The sequence below is a fragment of the Taeniopygia guttata genome, chromosome 13 (assembly GCF_048771995.1).
Source record: "Taeniopygia guttata chromosome 13, bTaeGut7.mat, whole genome shotgun sequence".
NCBI lineage: Eukaryota > Metazoa > Chordata > Aves > Passeriformes > Estrildidae > Taeniopygia > Taeniopygia guttata.
This window is the reverse complement of record NC_133038.1, coordinates 285,873-310,984: the sequence shown is the minus strand read 5'-3', so window position 1 is coordinate 310,984 and position 25,112 is coordinate 285,873. Positions and strand designations below refer to the sequence as shown.

Sequence of the window (25,112 nt, the reverse complement as noted above, 5' to 3'; positions counted from 1 at the left end):
TGGGCACCGAACAGGCTCCCCAGGGCAGCGATCACAGTGCTGAAGAGCCCTTTAGACAAGGCTCAAGGCAGATGATGTGGCCCTTAGGACTGGCGCCGCGCAGGGCCAGGAGCTGGACTCCATGACCCTTGTGGGAATCACAGCTTATTCTGTGATTCTGTCATTTCCAGCTGGGTTTAAACCACGATACCGCCTCAAAACTCCACAGCCCCATTCTGAGCCCTCAGCGGCACCGCAGCCCGGCAGCGCCCTCACGGCCCCGCAGGCGGTGCGGAGGGCGGTGCGAGCGCGGCGGGCGGGGCCGCCACAGCGGGGCCGGGCCGGGCGCGGGGGCTGCCGGGGCTGCGGGGCGGCGGCGGCGGGCGGAGGTGACGGCGGGGACGGGGCAGAGGGGGCGGCGGGGACGGGGCAGAGGGGGCGGCGGGGACGGGGCAGAGGGGGCGGCGGGGACGGGGGCGCGGTACCGCGGCGGGCTCGGCTCGGCTCGGCTGGGGGAAGGGATGTCTCCCTGGAAAACGTCCGCCCCCGGCGCGGCGCGGAGCTCCGCGCGGGAAAGCCCCGCTGCCACCCCTGCCTCGGCGGGAAATGCCCTTTCTCAGGCCGAGCTCCGCCGGGCACCCCCGAGGAGCCGCGGCAGGGCCGAGCCCGAGCTGTGGGCCTGGCGAACACCCTCGGAGTACGTGACGCCCGCAGCGCCCGGGCGCGCTTGCCGCGGCCCCGGCCGGGCCGTGCAGGCGGGGCTGCCGCCCCAGAGCCCGCCAGAGCCGGGGCAGCTCCCGCCCCATGGCCGTGCCCGCCCCATGGCCGTGCCCGCCCCATGGCCGTGCCCGCCCCATGGCCGTGCCCGCCCCATGGCCGTGCCCGCCCCATGGCCGTGCCCGCCCCATGGCCGTGCCCGCCCCATGGCCGTGCCCGCCCCATGGCCGGGGGGCTCGGCGCTTCTCCTGCGGCACGAACTGGGGCACGCTGCTGGCTCTGCTGCTGGATATGCCTGTGAGAAACAGGCACTGGCAAAGCTTGCGCGGTGTTGGCTGTTGCAGTGCAACAGCGGCTTGTGTTTGGGGCTTTCTGAAGGCACCTGCATAGTGTTTGGGAAGTAGAATAAAAGATTATTTGAGGCTGTTGTGTTTGATTTCATGACACATAGTATGGCACTTAGCTTGATTGATTTCTCAGTTTGAAAGAAATAAGTTTTGCCGTCATATATTTTGTACCTTGAACAATAACTGAAGAACCGTAGCTCTGTTTTTAAATATATTCATCATATATGACCCATGATTCAGTCATTCCATGATTCCATGATTGTAGGGTACAGTTTGAAAGTATCATTGCATGGAGTATGTAGGTTTTACTTGCTTGTACAGGTGTTTAGCCAGCTTTCAGCAATCTATTGTGTTTTTTTGCCCACAGGATTTTTCACAAAGCTCTGTTTTACAGGATTTACAGTGTTTTCACCTTTGACCTTGGAACAGAAGTTGTTCAGCAGAAATGTCGAGGATTGAAAAAATGAGTATCCTCGGAGTGAGGAGTTTCGGGGTAGAAGATAAAGACAAACAAATTATCACTTTCTTTAATCCATTAACTATTTTGGTGGGACCAAATGGTGCGGGAAAAACGGTAAGCCTCACTTTATGTTTGGATTTGAGCTGTAAATAGGTCTGGAAGGCCATAATGTGAATAATAATTTCTACAGAAAGGTATTTCATAATATTGCAAAAGTCATGCTGTTTGCTATAAATATTGTGTTGTTTAGTGTTACTAGAAATCTGCTTTCATGCCTGGAATTTGCAGAGCGCTAGTTGATATTTTTTTCATAGGAAATTGATCCAGATCCTGGTTAAAACTGCTTTTGCGAAGTATCATATTTTCATGGTACTCAAAAATTAAAATGTTATATCTCTATCTCTCTGACTCATTTGTAAGTGTTTGGGCTGTTACTGTGGATTTGCCTGTAGTCCATCTAGGTTACTCTAAATTTGTCGTTATAACTATATACTTACTTTTGTTTTCTTAGACTATCATTGAATGTCTTAAATATATATCCACCGGTGATTTTCCTCCTGGCACCAAAGGAAAGACATTTGTTCATGATCCAAAGGTAAGTCATAATGACTAGGTGAAATGTGTGTTTATGCCTAAGTAAAATACTTCACTGCACTCAGGTTGTGAATAAAACAGAGATGCTCAAGTCATAGCCAGCCTTGAGCTGAAATGAGGAAAAGCAGAGAGCTGGGGGTGATCAGAACATGCTCCACAGCTGGAGAGGCACCTATTCCTTTGGACCTTGAGAAGAATTCCCCTCATTCTGGTTTTTTTTTTGCTTCTACCAAAGGTTGCCAATGAAACCGACGTTAAAGCTCAGATTCGGTTGCAGTTCCGTGATGTCAATGGCGAGGTCATGGCTGTGCAGCGCTCCATGCTCTGTACCCAGAAAGGCAAGAATCCAGAATTTAAAACACTGGAATCTGTCATTACTAGAACAAAGTAAGTTGTCAAGTGTTTCTTCTTACTTTGGCATGAGGATAGGTTTGGACGCATTATATTTTTATGGATCAGATAAGAGAAAATTACATAATGTATTCCTTGACATAGCTACTAGTGCTTTTAGATGATAAAGCTGTGTAGTTTCATTACTTTATCTGTTAGGTGATTGAAAAAATCCCACATCTGATAGCCATGGTGCTAAGAAATACTTATATCTGTTGACTTGCATTTATTTGAAAACTTTATTGATAATAAGGGTGGTGAGGCACTGGCACAGGTTGCCCAGAGAAGCTGTGGCTGCCCCATTTCTGGAAGTGTTCAAGGCCAGGCTGGATGGGGCTTGGAGCAGCCTGGTTCTGTGAGTAGCATCCCTGTTCATGGCAGGGGGAATGAGATGAATGGTATGGATGTTTCCAACCCAAATTATCCATAATTCTGTGATTGTAGGGTACAGCTTGAAAGTATCGTTGTGTGGAGTATGTAGGCTTTACTTCCTTTAGTACCATTTTCAGTTTCACATCGTTTTTAGCCCATGTTTTGACTCCGATCTCCACTGTTTAAGTATATTCCTTTAACTCAAGAGCTGTCCTGCCCCCTCTGGTGGTTCCTCAGAGTTCTAATATGTGAAACAGTCTGACTTCAAAAATTGGCAATGTTAAATGCCTTTGTTGAGCATGGTAACTTTGTGCTTAAAAATTGTTACTTGTTAAATTTTGAATGGGTATGTTAAAATGAGGTTATACTGTTAAAATGCAGTTCAATTTTTGAAGAACTTGCCGGTAAGTTCTTTGGGGATTTTCTTTGTCTCCACAGGCATGGCGAGAAGGTCAGCCTGAGTTCCAAGTGTGCTGAAATAGATCGGGAGATGATCAGCGCCCTTGGTGTTTCCAAAGCTGTGCTTAACAATGTCATTTTCTGTCACCAAGAAGAATCCAACTGGCCATTAAGTGAAGGGAAGGCTCTGAAACAAAAATTTGATGAGATCTTTTCAGCAACAAGGTATTTCCCTTTACTGTAATTAAATAAAAACTAAGTAAAAAATGTCTTCTCATAACATAAATGTTAATAAAAATGTCTAAGACACTGTTTCATACATCAGCATTGCTGTTTTGTCAAAGCAGCTGAAATTTTGCTTTTTTTAAAGGTATATCAAAGCACTCGAAGCTCTGCGTCAGGTACGACTGAAACAAAGCTTGAAAGTGAAAGAGTGTCAGACAGAACTGAAATATCTGAAACAGAATAAAGAGAAAGCACAGGAAATCCAGGATCATCTCAGCAACAGAGAAGCTCAACTGGCTGCTTCTAAGGAGAATGTAATATCAATTGAGAACCAGCTTGAACCTCTAAAGGTAATTTCCATGAGGATTATGTTAATACTTTAGTACAAAACAATAAAAGAAGTGAAAGGTGGATTAATTTCTTGGTTCAAGTCTTGCACTTTTGTATCTAATCCTCTGCCCTGCAGCAGAATCAAGCATACCTCAGCTCACCTGGCAGATGTTGCTCTAATCTGTAAACAGTCATTGAAGGGTTAGGAATAGAATTCTTGTAGCAGTATTGGGTTTTTGTCAGTTTAAAATCTCTCATATTTAGCTGGCATCCAAAACCATTTTAAGCTATAACTAAAACAAAAACCGAACTAAAACTTAATGTTCCCTATTTTAAAAACATATTTAATGAAACTGGAGGTTTTGCACTTAAAATAATTGATTATGGGATTCATGAACTGATGAGGTATTTTACTTACCACATTCTTTTGTAGAGCTCTCTGGCAGTAGTTGAACAGAATCTCACAAAAGTAATGAGGTTGGACAATGAAGTGAAGGCCCTCGAGAGCAGAAAACGGCAGATGGAAAAAGATAATCAAGATTTGCAGCAGAAGATGGAAGAGGTTGCCTTTATGACAAAAAAATTAATTATTTTACTTTATAAGTCTAAGAAAAACAGTTTTCCAGTTTTGCTTGTTGAAGATTTTCCCTCTGTGTGTCTTATTTTAGAAATTCTGCATGTGAGGTGTTTAAACTTTTATTTATTTAATTCTGTTGTGCTAAAAACTATACATTTTTAAAACATCAATAACTGACTTAGAAATTTGTATGTGGTGTACAGGTTTTTCAAGGAACAGATGAACAACTAAGGGATAGATACCAGAACCACCAGAAAATAGTGAAGGAGAAGGAAAAGAGATTGTTGGACTGTAAGCGTGATTTAGATAGAGCCACTAAAGAGTGCCAGAGATTTAACAGTGAGAAATCAGAGCTGCTTATTGAACGAGGTATTTTAGACTTCATTTGTAGTCTTGTATGTTTTCTAATGTAATTAAATCTGAAATGGAACTACTGATAATTGAAGTGATCTGAACCAGCAAAGACTTCTAAAATGTGTTAGTTCAAGTTCACCTGCACAGTGGGGTGGGAGAGTCTTGCTGGTGGACAAGTTTAGGTGTTTTTCTCCTGGAGTTTCTAGCAGGCATTTTTTCTGAGCTATAATTACAACATGTAGTACATTTTGTCATATAACAGAGAAAAAGCATGAAAGCTGAATGCCTAGCATTCTCCATGTCTCATGTGGGGACTGGGGACGAGTCAGAGGGCTTGATGTTAATGCTCTTTCAATTGTGTATCCTGTTTTGATGGATTATGGGAATTTCAACAAAGCTGTAGTAGTTGAGACATGGAATACAAGCGTACATTAAATACATTCGGGCTTTGGTTTTTTATCAGAATAATATTTTTTGTGATTTTAGGGGCTTTCTTTTGAATTATTGATTTATTTAATTAATAAAAATTCAGTTACCTGAAATAGCAATCGCTACCTATAGCTTTTTACTCCATAGCTTTTTGTGTTGTTGAAAAATACTTCAAGGTTTCAAAGGCTTTAAACTGGTTTTGAATCCTAAGCATGTCCTCTACCTCGTTTTTGAACATTTATGTCACTTTTTGTTTTTGTGGAGGTCGTCTTCAACTGCAGGCAGATCGTCACCAGGAGCACATTGTGACCAGGGATTCCTTAATTCAGTCTCTGGCAGCACAGCTGGAATTAGATGGGTTTGAGCAAGCACCTTTCACTGAAAGGCACATTGCCAGTTTTCGCAGGCTGGTGAAGGACAGGCAGGACAGAGATACAGAAGCTGCAAATCGTATGATGGTAAAAATTTTGTTGTTTAAGTAGTGTAATCTGTATTGGTGTTTTATTGGTCCATATGGGTCTTTGTGGTGCTGGGAGAAAGTGTTGGCGAGGGGAAACAAAGCTGTTTTTTTTTTTCTTGAATTCTTGGTTATGTGTCGTCTTTCCATGGAAATTAGTTTTGGAATTAGTAGTGGTCATCAAGGCCATTGAACAGGCAGTTCATCAGAGAGGTTCTTCTAGCAGTCCTCATGCAGGTGGATCACTGATAAGCTCAAAAACCTGAGGAAGAATTATAGTGGGCACCTGGCTTAAAAATAAACTTTTTGTTGAAGTCATGTTCAAAATGGAGTTGCTACATATAGGATGCTACTTGTATGATGCATCTGCATTTTCCTATCAAAAACATTTCAGCAGATAATTTTGGACAAGTTGTAGTTTTCTCAGTATTTTAATGCTTTACTGTGGTGAATATTGGCACACCAGTGTGAAAAAATATTTTAAAATACTTTCTTGTGAAAAAATAATGAATATATTATTGCTGTTCTTCTTTCAGAGAGAATTTGCACAGAAAGAAACAATGAAACAAAAACAGATAGATGAAATAAGAGACAAGAAAACTGGATTAGAAAGAACCATTGACCTGAAATCAGACATTCAAAATAAGAAACAAGCAGAGCTGAAGAATGTCAAATGTGAATTGCAGCAGTTGGAGGGGTTTTCAGACAGGATTAGTGAGTTGGATGAGGAGATTGGCAAGATGGTAAGTTAATGTGTAATTGAAGAAATTATAGAAGCTTGAAGTAAAAACTTGTGGCTTTATTAAAAAAATATACCAAAACCCATAACCTCCCCCTTGATGTTTATTCTTTCAGGTATGTTTTTGCCCTTTTAATACCCTGTATGCTTTGTCTGTTCAGATAGTGCACCCTTTGGGGCAGGGTCTGTTCACTACCTTGTTTTTGTACAGTCCCCACATAGAATGTGCTGCTTCTGCTTGGTGAGTTGTAAACAGGGTAATAGCACAGCTCACATTTAGGAGATTGGTTACTCTCAAATTACTGGGCCAGAAACTTTGAATTGAAAGTTCCATACTACCTACATTTTTGGAGATAACTTGCCTGTGAGATGGACTAGTTGGTAATAAGTGTTTTATCTGATGAAGTAAAGTTACAAGCATTTTATGTTCCAGCTGAACAGCTGCTTATGCCTTTGTACCCAAATATTTTGTGTTTGTTAGCAGTATATGAATTCTGCTTGACAGTGTTTTTTCTAGCCTCCTCACTAGGGTAATTCCAAACTTAATATACAGTAGGTACTAAAACACAGACAATCAAACTAAGTATGAGTGAGCTTCTGGTAAAAGCATGAACAAGTTGGGGCAGTGCTGCATTCCAGGACTGCATACAGTGTCTGTGTGGGACTTTTCTTGCCCCACACCAGTCACAGCCTTTGTCCTTTTGCATTTATTCTTTACAAATCTTGTGTCATTCCTGTAACAGCTACTGATGCTGCTGCCAGGCAGCTAAATAGGTTTCTTCTGTTTCCTTTAGCTATAACTTTATTGAGTTTTGTAATTATTTGTGTCTTCTGGGCTTTTATTATTTGTATAGGAACATGAACTGGAGAAGACTGAGAGGAACAGCAATGTAGAAACACTGGAACAGGAGGTACAGACTCTGCAAAATGAGAAAATAAACCTGGACAAAGCTCTCAGGAGGTTGGATCAAGAGATGGAACAGTTGAATCTACACACCACAACAATTACCCAAATGGAGATGCTGAAGAAAGACAAAGTAATGTTTTTATCAATATCTCATAAGAGAAGGACATGAAATTAATACAGTTGCTCCAACATTTGTTTATTTTTCAGGTGTTTATCAACAGTATGTTATAGAGCTTCTGTTTGACTTCACAGAAGCTATTAGCTTAATAAATGCATTGACAGTTATAAACCTGAGGATAGGAAAATTTCATTTAAAATGCTTCATTTCCCTAGGCAGAGAAAGAAGATCAGATAAGAAAAGTCAAGTCAAGGCATTCTGAGGAACTAACATCACTGCTGGGATACTTTCCCAATAAAAAACAACTTGAAGACTGGCTTCATGGTAAAAATAAAAAGATTAATCAGACAAGGGATACTCTTGCAAATCTGAAGTAGGTATTAATTTAAGAGATTATTTCTCCACAAGTTTTTATGTAATAACGAATTTAAGTGTTGGAAAATTTCATATGTCCAAAATACTTTTTACTTTAATTCATGAGTGTTTATTTAGGTATCTGCAAATTCAGAGGAAAAATCCTGCAGAGTTCCTGTGATACAGAGCTGATACAGTTTGTGCTAGTTAATAAAATCACAACATTTGTAGTGTGTCAAAGGTAGCACTAAAAGCAGATAACCAAATAGTGATCTGGAACATCCTTAGTTGTTTGTACTAATTCTGTCTGGATGATCTGGAACATCCTTAGTTGTTTGTACTAATTATAGCTAAATGAATGTGCCTGGGGCTGGAAATTGCTGGTATTCTGATTTTCTGATAAGACACAGAGTGGTAGTGACTATACCACAAATTCATGTGTGATTACCTGTTCTTGGTTTTATTTGATTATATAAAACAATTTATTAAAACGAGTAGGAAGTTTCTCATCTGTAATCATCTAAAAAACAAAAGGGATTTAAAATTAAATACTTATGCTGTACTTGGATGAATAAAAAGTTCATGCTATAGATCATGTGAAAAATCAATAAAGAAGAACTGATGAATAGTTCTATAGTTCCAATTTCAGATTACCTTTCCATGGTTTTTGGTTTTGCTCAGTTTAAATCTTTGTGTTTAGGTAATAAAAGTGTTTCTGCATTAATATTTCAGCAAGCGATTGGCATCAGTAGAATATGATAAAACTTATGCCAGTAATGAGCTAAAAAAAAAAGAAGCCCAGTTGTCCAGTCATGAAGCAAAACTTTTTGATGTTTGTGGAAGTCAAGATTTTGACAGTGACCTGAACAAACTTCAAGATGAAATTGAAAAAAGTTCCAAACAGCGAGGTAGTTTCATGTTTTACTTTTTTTCCCTGAAATACTAATTTAACTGATTATGCACCGTTTATCCAACGTAAGTCTTCTGTTTGTTTTTCATCCAGCTGTGCTTGCTGGAGCCACTGCAGTTTATTCACAGTTCATTACACAACTGACAGAGGAGAACCAGTCTTGTTGTCCAGTTTGCCAAAGAGTTTTTCAGACAGAGGCTGAACTGCAGGATGTCATCAGTGATCTGCAGTCTAAACTGCGGCTTGCCCCAGACAAACTGAAGTCAACAGAGTCTGAGCTTAAAAGAAAAGAGAAAAAGCGTGATGAAATGATGAGTCTTAAACCACTGCGGTAAAGTGCTTAGGAAACCATATTGTTACAGGCTGTTTTCTTTCAAATGTGTGGGTTTTGGTTATAAAAACTATGCAGACATCAAGGAGGCTTTATTCTAGGGCTGGTTAATTAATTTCAAAATGTCATTGTTGGGATAAATATTTTGAGAGAATTTGAGAACATACGAGGGTAGAGCTTTCCTTCACAAGAGGGCACTCTTGCTTAGTGCCTTGTACCTTCTCCTGAGCACTTGCTGTAACGAAGTTAAAAACCAAAAGAGATTTTGTTTGCCTGTTTGTATAATCTCCCCTACAATGAGAGATAGACTTTAGCTGGGTATGTAACCTTAGCTGGGTATGTAACATAAGCTTAGTTAAATGTGGGCAAGATTAAAGTGATACTATTTTAGCTAAATTTTGTCTTCCACTACTAAATCATACAATGGATTTTGTGATCTTGAATGTCTTCAATTTATTCTGCTGTTTCTGACCAATGAAATTTTAGGGATTTATATTTTATTTAAGGCGAACTGTAGTTGAACTCCAAGATAAGGAAATTCCAGACCTGAGGAGCAAGATCCAGAATGCAAACAGAGATTTAACAGGCCTGAAGGGTGAGATAGAAGAACAGGAATCACTCCTCCAGACAGCTTTGTCTGAGGAAGAAGGTGCCAAAGCCCGTTTACAGGATATAACTCTGATGGAAAGGTATCAGGTATGCTTTGGTAACTTTTTTAGTTCATAAAATGATACTCCCTTGTATTTAAATATATAATTATTCAGTAATATGACAGAACTTTGAGGTCCTTATTTTAAAATACTTCCAAAGACAGTATAACATAGGTGATCTTGTACTAATATAACTTCAATTTACAGAAGGTTTTTTTTTGAGCACCACAGTTCTGATTCAATTCTGTGCTATATGAACTGAAAAAAGAGGTGTAATCCAAAACTGAGCACAACCACAAGTACACTTAAGTGTTTTCAGTCCTCATAGTCATTATAGGTCACTGTATTCCCAGCATCTCACCTGTGTTCCCTGATTCTGTGCCATCTGAATATATGGGAAAGGGAAAGAGAAATCCTGCACTTTTTATTATCCTGGCATAGGATAATTTTGAGCAGTTTTCATGCCTCTGTTACCAACACAAAATCTTTGCTTGACTGAGACCCTTCAGAGGAGCAATTAGGAAACCTGGGGCCAGGCAGAGGACTGAGAGCATTTCTCAAAGTCATGTCGGCATCTCCTGAGGCTCCAGCAATTCCAGTGTTGCAGGGACAGATTGCACATGGAACTGTCCTGAAGTGAGCTGGGGATGTTAAAGGCCTGTGTGTCCTTATTGGTTGATTCCATCCACAGTTAGGAATTCCAGTTCCTAGCAGCTGACATAATCCTACTGCTAATGATGTGACATTGCTCTACAGGAGAAGGTAAATTGGAAGTTCTTGAGTGACCAAGCCATGAGCTTGTTCTCATGTGCCAAGGTGAAAAAATACATTGTTAAAGACTAATACATTAGTAATGGTATTTTCCTCATATTTTCAGACTGATATCAGGGATGTTGAACGGAAAATTGCTCAGCAGGAGGCTAAGCTGCTAGGAGTCAATTTAAGTAGAACTGTGCATCAAGTAAGCAAAGAAAAACAAGACAAAAAACACTTGTGGGATACAGGTAGGTCCTACAAACCTCTTACTTCATTTTTGTGCTAAAAGTAATGGTCCAAAATTCTTGCCATTAAAATTTTGGTTTATTTATTTTATGTTCTCAAATAACTGTATTCTCCTAGTTCGTTGTTATTACTGGTTTTTGGAGTCATACCAGCTTAATCTAGAGATGAATTGTCATAAGGATTACAATAATGGTTTTAATAACACATTGGCTCTGTTTCCATCTGCAGTTACTAGTAAAATTGAGTTAAATCAAAAACTCAAGCAGGACCAGCAAAGCCAGATTCAGCAGCTGAGGAGTGCAGTTAATGACCTCAAGGCAGAGAAGCTGCAGATTGTCAGCAGCATGCAGCGGCGGCGGCAGCTGGAGGAGCAAACTGTGGAGTTAACCACTGAGGTTCAGGCCTTGTGCAGAGAGATCAAGGTGAGAAATACTCTCAGTTGTCTAACCCTTAGCTTTACTGGCATTGAAATAAAAAATAATAATCTTGTCATATTTAACATTGTCTCTAGTCCTAGACAATGGGATGGATTTTTAAATGTTTATACTGTGCTGCTATTGTGTATCTTTGGGAATTTCCAGAACTTTTAAAATACATATTTTCATATTTCCCTTTTTTAATGCACACAAAAAAGAAATAAGTAACCACATTACTTTTTTTACTGCTTGAAAAATTATTGATCTTTACCAGAATGCAAGAAAAAGAATTCCTTTTTCCAAATACTTTTCAGGAAGCAGAAGAGCAGGTACTTCCTTTGGATGCAAAGTTAGACAAATTGCAGCAGGAGAAGGAAGAACTAGTGAATAAAAGGACTGCAAGTAATAAAGAAACACAAGAAAAGGTTTGTTTGCTTTTGGCATAGCTGTAAGATTGGATTAGATACTGTTTTTCAGTGGGTGGAAGCTGTGGTACTGAGTTTACTTTTAAGAAACATCAATGACACCAGGAGGTGCTTTAGATTGATAAAGCTTTTAAGGAAGAAAAGTAACATGTCAGTCAGGACATGAACTCAATTGTAATTCACCTTTGGCAGTCTTGAAAAAAGACTTCTTGGGACATTTGGCAATATTTATTGGCTGATGTCATTCAAAAGCCCTTCCCAAATAGACCCAAGAGGAACAGCAAGGATGACCATCACCCAGCCTTGCCAAGAGGCACAGTGGTTCTTCCCAGGTTAAGTGGCCCTCATTCCTTTTGGGAAACATTTTCATGCTTGTAAGAAGTACTGGGATTGTAGAAGCTGAGGACTTTCTTAGAAAACTAAAGGGAGTCACAATAAGGAATTGGACTTTGTTGGTAATGTTTTCCAGTATCTTTGATACAGAGCATATCTGTTCTTGGACATAAGACCATATTTCATTTGGTATCTTTTCTCTGCAGATGAATAGCATAAATGAGAAAGTTAAGGATATATACAAGTACGTGAAAGAAATTGAAAACTATATTCAACAAGGAAAAGAAGACTATAAAAAGGTAATTAAAAAGCAGTCAATGCAAAATTAGCATCAAAAGTACTTCTGTTTTTAAATCTTATGCCATTTTCTTAATCTTTCTTTAGCAAAAGGAGTCTGAACTTGATGAAGTAAATTCTCGTTTGGCTGCCTGTGAGAAACAGAAGGAAAAGATAAATAAAGAGATGGAAATGACCCGACAAGATATTGACACTCAAAAGGTGGATTTATTGTTTAAAGTATACTTGGCATAGTTTAAATAATTCCTAGTTCTGGTTTGTCTGCCTAGGTCTGTAGTGGTGTGAAATTAGCTTCCTCTTGATTTATTTGATCAGTTGTTAGTCAGGGTAGTTGCTATATATGCATTAGGCTGAAAATAGTCTTGAGATTTGTATGTGGAAACTTAAAACCCATTTATCTCTATCATCTGATGGTATATATAAGAGTTAAGTCTGGTGGGATAGTAGTCAGCATTTTCAGGAGTATCTCTATGTGGAGGATACCTGCCTTTATAAGTAAAGTACAAACTGCAGGTACCAAAAGTTGCTTGCTATTCCAGATTTATCATGCACATTAAATTCTTTCGTATATGTTTCAAATATTGTTTACATTCCTTATAGGAAATATGTCTTTCCCCATTCTGCCCTTTCAGTTACTGTCTACTGTTGTAGAACTGCTACAGGGGACTTGGTTCAATCTATCCTGGGTTAAAACTACTTGTCCTGAAATCCATGGTTGAAACATGGATTAATATTCTCAAAAATAATCACTCTTTTGTTCACTTACGACAGTAAACACTACTAAGTGTTATTCCAGTTTGAGAGATGAAATAATACTGCTGATTTCCATTTTACTGTATTTCTAGGACAAGGTGAGTTCTCACTATGATAATTTTTGTTGTTTTCAATTATTTTATCCTTGCAGCATGTTTGAGTTGTACAGAACTGATACATTATAATTGATAACCAATATGCTGAAACATTATCTAATTTCTTGCTTTCTTTGGAGCTAGATACGGGAAAGGTGGCTGGAGGATAATCTCACTTTGAGGAAGCGGAATGAAGAGCTAAAAGAAGTTGAAGACAATATAAAACAACTTATGAAGGAGATGGGAGAAATGAAAGTCCCCCAGATGAAAAAGTAAGCACCTTCAAAAAGGAATGGTGTGCTTTGCACAAGAATCTGGATGTTGTAGGCACTGTGTTTTAGCGTGTCCTGGTCCTCTTTTCACCCTATTCATACTGACCACTTCCTCCTTCACACCTGTGTTTGGTTCATATCCCTATGACAACAGTGTAAATGACTCTGTGAAATCATGCAGTGCTTCTGGCTAGAAATAGAGATATCTGCTCATACCTGTTCCAATCTAGGCCTTTTCATGATGTTTACTGAGAAACCCACATTTAAATCATTCATGCTTCTGGATGGAGTGTTTAGTTTTTATTTTCAGTCTGCTCACTTAGTTCCCAGCAGCAAATTTTATGTTTACTTCAGTAGTTTATCTAATTGCTTAGATAATAAACACTTTTGAAAAGGAATTTCCCCTTTGCTGGTTCTTGCATGTGAAATATTTCTTCAACATGCTAGAGCTTACCCAATAATTCATCTTATTTTGCTCAGTATTAATTAATCTTTTTTGTTTCTACATATAGAAGTTTAGCATTTGAACTTGACAACTTGCTTCTCCCACTCAGAATAGTGATTAGAATATATTCTTTACAAACTTAGAACTATTTTTATTTCAATAGTGTCTTCATTTCAGTGGCATTAGTACTATAATTTTAACTGTTACAAACTTTATAGATATGATAAAATGAGCTGTTTTTCAACACAAACTCAAAATTAGAACCCTGATTAAAAAATTTAAACACTAAATACACTATACATGTGAATAAATTATGGTTTGACAGTGAGCAGAAACATTTGGAGGAGAAAATAGAATCTCTGAAAAGGAACCATCATGTTGCTCTTGGCCGCCAGCGTGGGTTTGAGGAGGAGATTGTTCGCTTCAGAAAGGAGCTCAGAGAGCCACAGTTCAAAGATGCAGAAGAAAAATACAGAGACATGATGATAGTCATGAGAACAACAGAGCTGGTGAACAAAGATCTGGACCTTTATTACAAGGCTCTTGATAAGTGAGTATTGTCAAATGAGGGTGATTCTTAAATGTCTTCATCTTTATTGGTATTGATAACCTTGATGCAAAAGCAGCTTTCAGTTTCAGGCTTCCAGGGTGACTTAGAGGAAATTGATGTGATTCCTTGAGATACATAATTTCTCTTCATATATTCTGGCATTTAAATATTAAGAAAACATAAGGTATAACTTCCTGAGTAAATTAATGAAGCTATATTCGAAATTGCACAGGATTGGTATGATGTAGGAAATTTGTAAGTTAATGTCTATAATGTACATATATTAAATGCATTGATGGTAATGGAATTTAATAGATAAGTCTGATATTTGTATTCCCAATTCTCTGAAAGACTTATTTGGAGATTTGATTGTACGTGTTAGGACTTACATTTGCAGTACAGCAGTAGGAGAAAGATAAGGAAAGGTGAGATAGATGTTTAAATCTTTCATTTTTAACCTGAGCCCTTCTACTTTCATTTCTATAGCAATAGATTTTAGCATCTTCTGGTCATATCCTAGCATGAATAAGATATGTCAGGTAGATTTCTTGTTTCCCATGGCATTTTCTCAAGTAAATAATTGTTTTTTAAAGAATATTGCAGGGTAGAGGGTTTTTTTTGCCTTTTTCCAGCGTGGGTGGTTTTATGTTTATATTAAAGAAAGTAAGATCATAAGAAACATGTCTGGCATTTGATGGTAAGTGTAGCAAGTTTGTTCTTGTTTCTGTTTCCTCTGGAAGCTTGTTTGCTAGTCTTGGACTGACTGGGCAAAAAGGGCATCTCAAAATCTGTAACCATATATAAAATAAAACATGTGGCTCCCTAAAAACCCTGTTGTTTGGTTATAATGATGGAATGGCAGTGAACAGCTTGATGGACAGGGAGAGAGAATTTTTGAATCAGTGGATACATTTCAGGAAATAGAATAGGAAATAAGTCTTGAACAAAGTGTGGAATTTTGACCTTCTCCACTAGTGCTGGAGAAAGGAACACAAAAGAGTAATTACGTGGTTGAAGATAGAGCATAATGGTCAAGAAGAGAAACAAAATAAATGAGAACTTTCCAAATTGAGAGGACATTCTAGAGGACCTCTGTTCTAAGCTGGTTTGCTAATAACATTAAATAAAGTAAACATAATAAAATGTAAGCTAATCCAAAATCGATTGTGTGAAGATCTGAGTTACTCAGAGCATGTATAAGTCTTCCCTTTCAGTTGTAATGGAAATGCACTCCAAGAATTTCCTTTTTAGAATTTTTTTGTATGATATCAAGTCATCTATTGTTTCTATTTAAGGCTAAACAGGAAAACAGTCTTGTAATTTCAAGAAAAATAGATAAGCATCACTTAGCGGTAATCGTCTGAAAAATCAGCGAGGCAAAATGCTAACTCTAATGGCCAAAGCTGCATCTGTACCTGGGAAAACCAGCATTTTGGGTGTTCTATGCTATCAGATGATCTTTATTGACTCTATTTAGAGATTTATGATAAATATTGATGAGGAATGCATTCTTGGGACTAAGTAAATAGTTGAAAATGCTTCATTTTTACTTACCAAAACCTATTAGAGTTGATACCTCAGTATTCCCCAGATCAGGTGGAAGAGCCAAGGTAGAAAAAGCATGTGTAAAAGTCCATTTCAGAAGGATATTTTATTTCCACCACAGTTTTTGAAAGAAGACATTGCCATAAAGTGAGTGAGCATTTCTGTCATTACAGAGTAGTTTTTCTGTAAAAAGCCAAGTGAGAAATGAAGTGTCCTATCCTTCTCTGAGTATTTTGTAAGATTTCATCTGTTAATGAACTAAAGTCATGCTAGTATGTTAACTAGAGAAATTAAATTAAAAAGTATTAATGATATCCTGTGTTGTTCTTGCTGCTGAAAAGTATTTCTTGTCACAATGCCTGTTTGGGTAATTACAAATTAAATTCTTAATAGGAATTCTTTGCTCTGAGGAGACTTCAGGTTCTCCTTTCCTGCTGTTTGCCCTGTTGGCAGATTGTGCCAGAATAATGGTCCTGTTCTGGAAAGCTTAACATCAAATTCATCTTCTTGGTGTCAGGCCAAAAATAAACCTGACACATAAATCATAAATCTGTTTAAAAGTCAGGTAAAATCATTCTCCATTGAGTGACTGCCAATATATTTGTTGTCATTATTTTCCTACTTTTTAGAACGGAGCTGCTTGTGAGAATAAAATTATTTATGCAATGACATGTTGTTATTCTTTAGATACTTCTCTGTCCAAAATAAACTAGTATTTTCTCAATTTTAATAAAAGTATTAAGGGAATGGAAAGGGAGCTGCCACCTGTCTTAAAGCCCCTAGCAGTCCGTAGCAGTCCATTGTTGCATCTCTAACAATTTGCATTTTTTTTTTTAAGAGCAATAATGACATTTCATAGCATGAAAATGGAAGAAATTAACAAAATAATTCGTGACCTGTGGCGAAGCATTTACAGAGGACAAGGTATGTAATAATATTTTTTTAAGTTTTGCCCATATGTATCTATTTGATAGTGAGCAGTGCATAAGGAAGAGTGTTTATTTGCAAAATGGGAAATAGTTGGTTCCATTCTAAAGGCTGTATCTGTTCTTCAGCACTATAATCTTTTTATTGCACATGCAAGATAAATAGAGTTAATTTTCACTTTTCTGTGTTTTCCAAAGGTTAGGTTTCTTTGTGAGAGGACAGTGCATGAGTTCATTCCTTCCATTTTGGAAAAGTTAGTTTCCAATATGGATCTATCAGTGGGAGTTCTGAATGGAATTTTTATTATTACTACATATTATACCTCTCATCTCCCATTAATCCTATGATATTTTTCAAGATTTTTCATAATGTACAAACTCTCTCCCTCCCATTTTCAGATATTGAATATATAGAAATTCGCTCTGATGCAGATGAGAGTGTCTCAGCCACTGACAAAAGAAGAAATTACAATTACAGGGTAGTAATGGTGAAGGGAGATACAGCACTGGATATGCGAGGAAGATGCAGTGCTGGGCAAAAGGTAATGGCTCTTTATCTCCAGTACACAGCAAGAGGGATTCTGAAAACTGACTCTGATGAACGCAGAGCAGTCAAGTGACCATGGAACAAGCAGCTCCAGCTCTAAGTTATTATTGTGTACAACTTCCCTTCACTCTCTCTGGGTGTTACACAATATGTGACTCAACATCTGAACCCTGCTTTGGGCTGCCAAAATCCATTGATCCAGGTGGGCACTATGCTGATGCCCTGCAGGAGTGAAGGCTTTGGCCTCCTCTGTCCTCAGGTTCAAATCCCCCCATTTTGTCTCTTCCTGGTTACCACTGACGTTACCTCAGCTTCAGGTCTATTGATTTGCTCCCTTTTTTTGGTTGTTTTTTTTTTTTTTTCTGAGCCCTTGGTCTTCCTTTTGCAACTGCATCTACTTCTGAGTTGATAGGATCTCTCTTCCTCCAAATTAAGCTGCTTTCACCTGCTGCTGAGTACAGCCTTTCAGTTCATGTCACCAATATCACACCTAGCCATACTTCCAGGCATTGCATTTCCTCTTGTGCTGCCAGCTTGCAGCTCTGTGGGCTGTCCATTCGTCTTCAATAACACACACTGGCCAAGTGGCCTGATGACACACCAGCTGTGACAATACCTGTGGTGAGAGTTCATCACAGTTAACCACACCCACACATGTTGAGGGTTATTTCCACCTGTCTGTTCTATTAAATCTATCCCCTCCTAGAGTAGTTTAGGATGTTGCGTTACAGTCCTATGTAAATGAGAGTGAAACTTGAACAAGTTTCTTAGCTGAAATTCTGAGAATTCTTCTTTGATGATGAAATGTGATGCCAGCAGTTGTGATAATTGGAAAATTTTTTTGGCAGCAGTTTCCATTGAGTGTTCTGTAGTTTTTAGTAGTTCAGGAGATCTTGTAAATATGATTATGTGTGTTGATGCAAAACTAACATAGAAAGTGGTAAATCCTACTGTCTTCCATTATAGTAAGAAGTCAGGAGTTCAGTAACTCAGTAATATGCAGACAAATTTCCACCTGCTGCAGTGGGGTGGGCTTAAGCAGAGTGTAGGGGTAATGAAACTGGCAGTGTCACAGTGGCTTTACTTCAGATCAGAATCCTTACTTTCTTAATTGAATGTCTTCTCAATTTTGAATGCTTCTTTGTAGAGTCAGTCTTTGAATTCAAACTAGAAGTTTCAATGTAGTTTTTCAGTAATCAGTTAGCTACTGTCATTTTGTGAACTGTCAGCACGTTGTTCTGTAAACTTCAGTCATGGTTTGTAATGGCATTAAAAACAGGCTGTTACGTGTAGATCCTCGTGTTGAAGCTTGAGATTTTTGTGTTTTTTCCTTTCCCCCAGGTGCTTGCTTCTCTCATCATTCGCCTTGCTCTAGCAGAAACATTCTGTATCAACTGTGGCATTCTGGCCCTGGATGAGCCTACAACCAACCTTGACCGAGAAAACATCGAGTCCCTGGCACATGCTCTGGTAGAGTAAGTGAGCTCTCCTTGTGATGCTTTACTATGGGTATTTTTCAATGTCCATTTGGCAGTAGTGAATTATTTTTTAAGCTGGTTTATCTTCTTTGTGAGTAATTTTAGATTCCCTCTCTATCTGGAAAAGAAAAAGGTATTTCTTATGTAATTTGAGGGGTTTTTTTAATGTGGTTAAAAAGAGTGGGTAATCAGCATTAGATTACTCGATGGTTCATATCATTCATTATCAATAATGAAATGTTTTTGTGCTGTGTTTCTGCAAGTTCTCTGATGCTAGCATGGGATTTAGGTAAATGCACACTTGATAATATCTCTTTGTAGGATAATAAAGAGCCGCTTACACCAACGCAACTTTCAGCTGCTGGTGATTACTCATGATGAAGATTTTGTTGAACTTCTGGGCCGTTCTGAGTATGTGGAAACATTCTACAGGATAAAGAAGAACATCGACCAGTGCTCTGAGATCATGAAATGCAGTGTCAGTTCCCTAGGCTCCTATGTTCATTAGAATGCCAAGTAATTACATATTATAGACAGGCTAACCTGATAGATTATACACTGCCTGACTTGATAGAGCTCAGAGTAGGTGTCTGAAAATGTAGTTCCTTCCTATCACATTCTACTGAAGCTTTATAACAATTTTAGCCAGAGTCTAAAACTGTGAGACTTTTAAACTTCTTACTTTTCTACATATTTCTGTGCCTAGACTTGGGAAGCACCATAATTTGAAAGAATTTAAATGGGTGCCAGACAGTTAAATTTTGATATATTTTATGCTTTAAAAGTGAAAATAAAGTTGTGAAGTTCTTTTTGCATGTTGTGTGGGACAAGTTGCACAAGTTGCAGATTCTCTGAAATAGCTGCAGCTCTGCCAGGGGAGTAACAGCTTGCTCTTCATCTCTGGCAAGGTCAGCACTGACGGGTGTCACTTTGGTTGAAGGTGTGTTCATTGCTACCAACCTAATCTACCCAAAATTGACAAGTTTCAAAGAGAACTTTTACTACTTTCTCTACAAGCTAACCTAACCCTGGCTGTTCAAAGACAGAATAAAGCAAAGGCCCATTGCTAACCAGATGAATGAGTGAATTCTCTGTTCAGTGAGTTATGTCCTGTTCTGATTCTTCATGGCAGCGTCTGCAAATGGGAAAATGGAGCGTAAGTGTCTCAGAGATTAGTGTGGGTGCTGAGCTTTGCCTGCCCTGCTCTGAGCTCTTCCTGAAGCTCTTTTCCTTGGTGTGACAACAGCTAGGAACCCTGCAGCGTGGCAGCCTGAAGCAGGGAACCTGCTTCCTCATGGGAGGGACAAGGAAAGCCATTGGGGTGGCCTGCTCAAAATGCAAAGGGCCTGATCATCAGGAGTCCTGAGGTTGCACAAAGCATGCCTTGCTGCTTCCAAAGCCATGCAAACACTGAGGGAAGGAATTTCTGGATTCCTGTTTCTTTGTAAGCAAGTCAAGGGTCTTGAATTCTTGGTAGGAGTCCACAAGCAGAAGCTGGACTTGCAATTCTTTAAATCCTTGTGATCAGCAGTGAGGGGCTGACCCTCCTCAGCAGTGTATGACCAAAGCACAATTTCAGAGGAAAAATCTATAAATCACCATTAAAGAAAGCTAATTTCTGTAACATCATTTCTCTTTGCAGATGCTTAAATGAGCCCAAGACCATTGCATGTTGCCTGTGTCGCTGTTGAGGCAGGACGGGAATGAATAGACTTGATTTGGAAGGCTGTGAGAGTAAGACTCCGATTTATTCAAAATACCCCCCTCTTTTATACAGAGCTTCGTGAGGACCAACTCCATTGGTCCTGAAGTGAAAACAACATACACCACTGGTGCAGAGTGCTTGACGCACAGTGATAGAACTTAACTATAAACAATGTGAAAACCAAGAGAGATAAAGAATTATTTACATTCTTCTCCAGCTCTTTCCCAGGCTTTTTGCCTGGCTAGAAACTCTCAGTTTCTTTCTTTGACTGAATCTGAGTCCCACATGCCTGCCTTCTCTTCCAGGTGCAGGAACCCCTTTATTTTACAGGGATAAGGAGAAGTTGGCAGGGGAGGGGTGCAAGCAGACCTGGCTTGTGCAGGCAGGGCCTGGGGCTGGCTGAGCATGATGGACCAGGGCCTTTGCCCCTGAGGATGGTGCAGCTGAGCCCCTCACTTGCCATCACACACCTCTCACACTGCCTGCTGAGGAGTCTGGATATCTGCACAGAAAAGGACAGAGCCCAGGATTCCCCAGCTCGGGTTCTTCTCCATGGCAAAGGCTCTTAGGGCCCTGCCTTGGCCAGGGTCGATGCTGTAGGTGTCTCAAAGAGATTATAATGGCAGAAACCAAGATCTTCAGCTAAAGATTATTTCTACCTAAATTTTCCAAAACTGCAATGTCAGTGACCCCAGTCATCGGGAAACCACTCAAAGATAAGAAAACGAATGGGACTTCCTAGCAATTACGCTTTCACCAATTCCCCAAAAAAGCACTGAGCACACAAGTGGGGAGGGAGAGGGGAGAGCAGGGATAGGAAAATGCTACTAACCTGCACTGTGTTTGCAGTTTTAAATAAGAAGCTTCACTGACTCTAGTACTACTTCCTGAAGGGAAATTTTCTGAAAGATATAATCAACAGGAAAAAAAAAAACTGCTTTGTCTTTTCAAATTTGCCTGTACAACCTATTTATTTTAGCATGACACGTACACCCCAGCTCTGCACCGTCACCAGAAGTGACTCCCCAGCCTTTGTAAATTCTGTCCTGCATTTTTTCCAACTTAAGGCCATGGCTCACAGTTCCTCTAAAAGTACTTTGGGCACATTTTTGCCTAATTGGCCTTTCCCAAGTTTATCCTCAGGTGTACTTTGACTTTAAACATTTTTCCAGAAGACAGGGAAAACACAGGAAATATAGTGGGAAACAAACCTCTCCTATATCAAATCAACTAAAATTATTTCCAGAACTTCACTGAATAATTTGAATAATCCATAGGCTTCTTGACAGCCAACAGCACGGAAAAGAGACTGTGCCAGCCCCATGGTTTTTATGTGGCCTGGATAACAAAAAATGTGTTTATGTGAATCAAGTGTAAGAGAAACTTCAGGCAGTTCCATGATAACTGTGCTGCTGAGGGACACCTTGGGAGGGTGAGGCAGGAGTGGCCCTGGCTGCTCTGGTGGTGGCAGTGCTGCCAGCTCGGCCGTGCCCAGGGAAAGCAGCAGCAGACGGGGCAGGGGCATCCCTGCCCTGCCAGGGGCACAGCCACCACCCGCTGTGGGAGGGTGGCACAGGAGCAGCATGTCCCAGCACAGGCGTTCTTGTCCCTGCGTGGTGATACACAAAGAGCAGAACCAAGCAGAGACATTTTATGGCAAACAGGGCACAGATTTATTGTTGTAACTCTCTGGGCATGTGGCAAAGTGATGAAGAAAGTTTCTGTCCAGCTCCCATTTTGGTGGGAGTGAGGGTGGATTTCCAGCAGGGAGACCACAGTACCCAGCCTCAAGACAGCAATCCACGCACTCACCTCACAGGAACACACACACACTCTTCACCACACCGTGATTAAGAGCCAAATATAACAGCTGCAAAATAACAAAATTATCAAGTCAGTGGTAGGGAACTGAGCTGAGATTCAGGCACTTGCCTGGGATGGTAATTGCAAAGCCACTTGTCTGTGAGACCAGAACACCCACTGTGCCTGTTGGCCTGGAAGGGTTGGCTGGGTGCAAATCCCTTCCAAGTGATTTAGTCTGGCTGCAGCCTCAGCCTGGAAAGTGCTTTTGAAACCGGGGATCTACAGGAGATGGAGCCTTTGGTGTGCTCTGCTCAGGTGAGAGACTTCCCTTCCACCTCTGTGCCACAGCTTCCATTTCTTCAGTACCATCGCCATTTCTGCTTTGTCTGCACTTAGTCAGCAAGAAGTACTTTCACTAGGAAGAAAACCCAGAGGTCTCCAAGACACTCCTGTCTAAACACTTTGTTTCTAAGTGGAATTTACATTAGCAATAGAAAACCAATACTTTTGATTTTTCTGATGCTTCCTTCAGCGTTAGTTCTGCAGTACAACTCTGCTGCCTCTTCACAGGCTGCTGCGTAACACCTGCCCTGAAATACTTTGGGATTGGAAACTTCAGAGAAGGTGAATTTTTAAATTATTTTTTTAAAACAAAAACTGCTTTATGACCTGCCTGAAGTAAAATGCTGTCTTATTTAACTCACTACTCCTAGGTAGTGAGTTAAATAAGTTAAATAACTCATTACTCCTAGGCAACTTCTCCATGCAGCTTTCTCCTTCGTGCCACATTTTAGGCAAAGAGCTCTTGCATGCTCTAGAAATTACATTAAAAAACACAAGCAGATGAGCTTATCTACAAATAAACACCACAAACCAAAGCAGTAAATATAGATGATGCATTCAAAAGCTTAATCATTTGCTGTCTCCCTGCCACTTTGCATTTAAATGTCACACCAAGTATCATCTCATCTATTTCACTATGACAGGGTTTGCTGCCCTCCTGGGCAATCTACCAGGAGACAGCATTTACTCTCTGTCTACTGCAAGATGACACCATTGGGGAATACCATGCAATTTGCAAATTCTCCTTCATCGGGCTCCATCCTATTTGTGTCATTTGATCTATGCAGGAAAAGTGAATTTCTGGAGCTGCACCCTTCCCACCAGCTGCAGCAGCTGAAGGAAGCAGGAAGGTTCCAGCCCTGCCAGCCCTGCACAAGGGAGAACTCACTGCTTGTAAAGCCAATAAACCCAACCACTGATTCAAGAGATACTACATGTGCTGATGCTATACATTGTGCTGTGACCCACATTTGGGTTTTTTCAGCTTATAAAATGTTTTATTTAATTGCTCTGCTACGTAAGGAACAGCACAAATGAGAGAATGGCCTGGAAGATGTGTAGTGGCTTCTCCATGAGGATTTCATAGAAGGCAACGCTGGAACAGTGTTGGAAATGAAAAAATGGTTAGTAGGGTCATCCAAAATCAGGCCATCAAGGACAAACTGAAGTTATTTATATCACCTCAATTAAAGCATTCCCTGGACCTCCTGAGTTCTGACGTTTCTTAATGCCGTGATCCCATCCTGTCCCTCCACAAATCCTCCACCTGCCACAGGGATGAAATTGGCTGCTAAAGCAAAGGTGGGAAGGTGACTCAGGTGCCTCCCCGTGCTCAGACTGCCAGGGAGAGGGAGCTGAGCATGAGGAGACTGCAGGGAAAGGAAAGGCACCTGGCAGAAGCAGGTTCCTTTCTTGCCAGCTGTGCTGGAGTCCTCTTCCCATGCTGAGCCATGGCCAAAGCAGCTGCGTGGGATCAATTCCACTCCTCCTGCTGGCCAGCAGCCACTGGGATGGCCCAGTACCAAGGGGAAGTTACTCCTGTTTGACTGGGGAGGCACAAATTCAGCCCAGCTAAAATGATGGACTGGCATTCCCCCATTTCCTGCAGAGCCCGGGCAGAGAGGGGAGCACTGCCCCAGGGAGCTGCAGCCCTGTGAATCTCACAGCCATTGGTCATCCCCATTTCTTTCCATGGACTTCCATCAATTCCATCCATGTCCACCAAGGCCATCCCATGCTGATCGTGGCCATGGCTCCAGCCAGCCCCTCTGCTCTTCCTTTGTGTGTGGTGGTTGTGGCATCCAGCATTAGCTTTGCTGCTGGAAAAATAAAATAAAAGTAATAAAAAAGCTTTGGATTTGGGTACAGAACAAAGCCAAATTTTTGGGTTTGGTTGCACTAAGGGTCTCTTCAGATGATTTCTCTCTTTCCTGGTGTCATCGTCAGAGGTGCAGCTGTGGAAAGGCCCAACCAATGCTGGTCCAATGTTCACCATCACCCCCTGGGCTCTCCTCCACGTGGGGGCAAGGGGACCATGGTGTAGCTAAAATAACCACTTGGATAATTTCCCTGAATTGCTTTGGACATACTTGGGGTGGTTTAAATCAAGCATGAAGAGCATGGAGTGGCAAGGCAGGGTGGGCACAGACCTCCGAGACCCCTCTGTATTCTGCCTCTGGCTGCAGCTGGACACACATGGCAAAAAACAGAAAGGCAAAACCATCTAATCTATGACAAGTAGGCTCACATACCTGGGGTTCTGTGTCCACTCTGATCAGCAGCACTGGGCTGGTTGGGTGTCCCAGCACCCCAGTCCCTTTGGGAAGGGCAGTTTGACTGACCAAGGCTCTTGGAAGGAGCTGCTTTGGTTCCCTGCAGCTCCCATGCTCCTGGTAGCTCTGATCCCCTCTCACAGGAGCCCCCCAGCCCCCAGTGCTGTTTCTCAGAACTGAGCTCCACTTTCTAGCTATCATTTTCTACCCCCACGACCCAAATTGATACATGTCAGCCTTTCCCATCAGCAGGTTCATGTTGCATT

The 25,112-nt window shown here is 40.6% G+C and overlaps 1 protein-coding gene across 2 annotated transcripts; it reads left to right on the top strand.

Moving 5' to 3' along the window:
- Nucleotides 1–267: 267 nt before the first annotated feature.
- RAD50 (RAD50 double strand break repair protein) lies at nt 268–20,450 on the top strand. 2 transcript variants are annotated; one of them, XM_072935210.1, is made up of 27 exons: nt 268–368; nt 1,438–1,617; nt 2,015–2,098; nt 2,333–2,484; nt 3,298–3,483; nt 3,629–3,833; nt 4,247–4,375; nt 4,594–4,759; nt 5,438–5,631; nt 6,167–6,373; nt 7,224–7,406; nt 7,610–7,767; nt 8,481–8,656; nt 8,752–8,989; nt 9,496–9,685; nt 10,517–10,643; nt 10,870–11,063; nt 11,372–11,482; nt 12,022–12,114; nt 12,200–12,313; nt 13,105–13,232; nt 14,003–14,227; nt 16,611–16,696; nt 17,098–17,240; nt 18,587–18,720; nt 19,045–19,201; nt 20,366–20,450. In XM_072935210.1, the coding sequence occupies exons 2-27, from the start codon at nt 1,489–1,491 to the stop codon at nt 20,375–20,377; spliced, it is 3,921 nt and encodes a 1,306-aa protein (XP_072791311.1). In that variant the 5' UTR covers nt 268–368; nt 1,438–1,488; the 3' UTR covers nt 20,378–20,450. The 2 variants fall into 2 exon arrangements, with proteins under 2 accessions (XP_072791311.1, XP_032606694.3); XM_032750803.3 differs by lacking the exon at nt 20,366–20,450 and having other exon boundaries at nt 19,045–19,798.
- Nucleotides 20,451–25,112: the final 4,662 nt, after the last annotated feature.

Bases quoted from the DNA above. Each gene is read 5' to 3' on its own strand.
- RAD50 (XM_032750803.3), top strand. From the start codon at position 1,489: ATGTCGAGGATTGAAAAAATGAGTATCCTCGGAGTGAGGAGTTTCGGG. The intron at 10,644-10,869 runs GTAGGTCCTACA...TTCCATCTGCAG, and splicing joins AAAACACTTGTGGGATACAG to TTACTAGTAAAATTGAGTTA. The intron at 13,233-14,002 runs GTAAGCACCTTC...ATGGTTTGACAG, and splicing joins AAAGTCCCCCAGATGAAAAA to TGAGCAGAAACATTTGGAGG.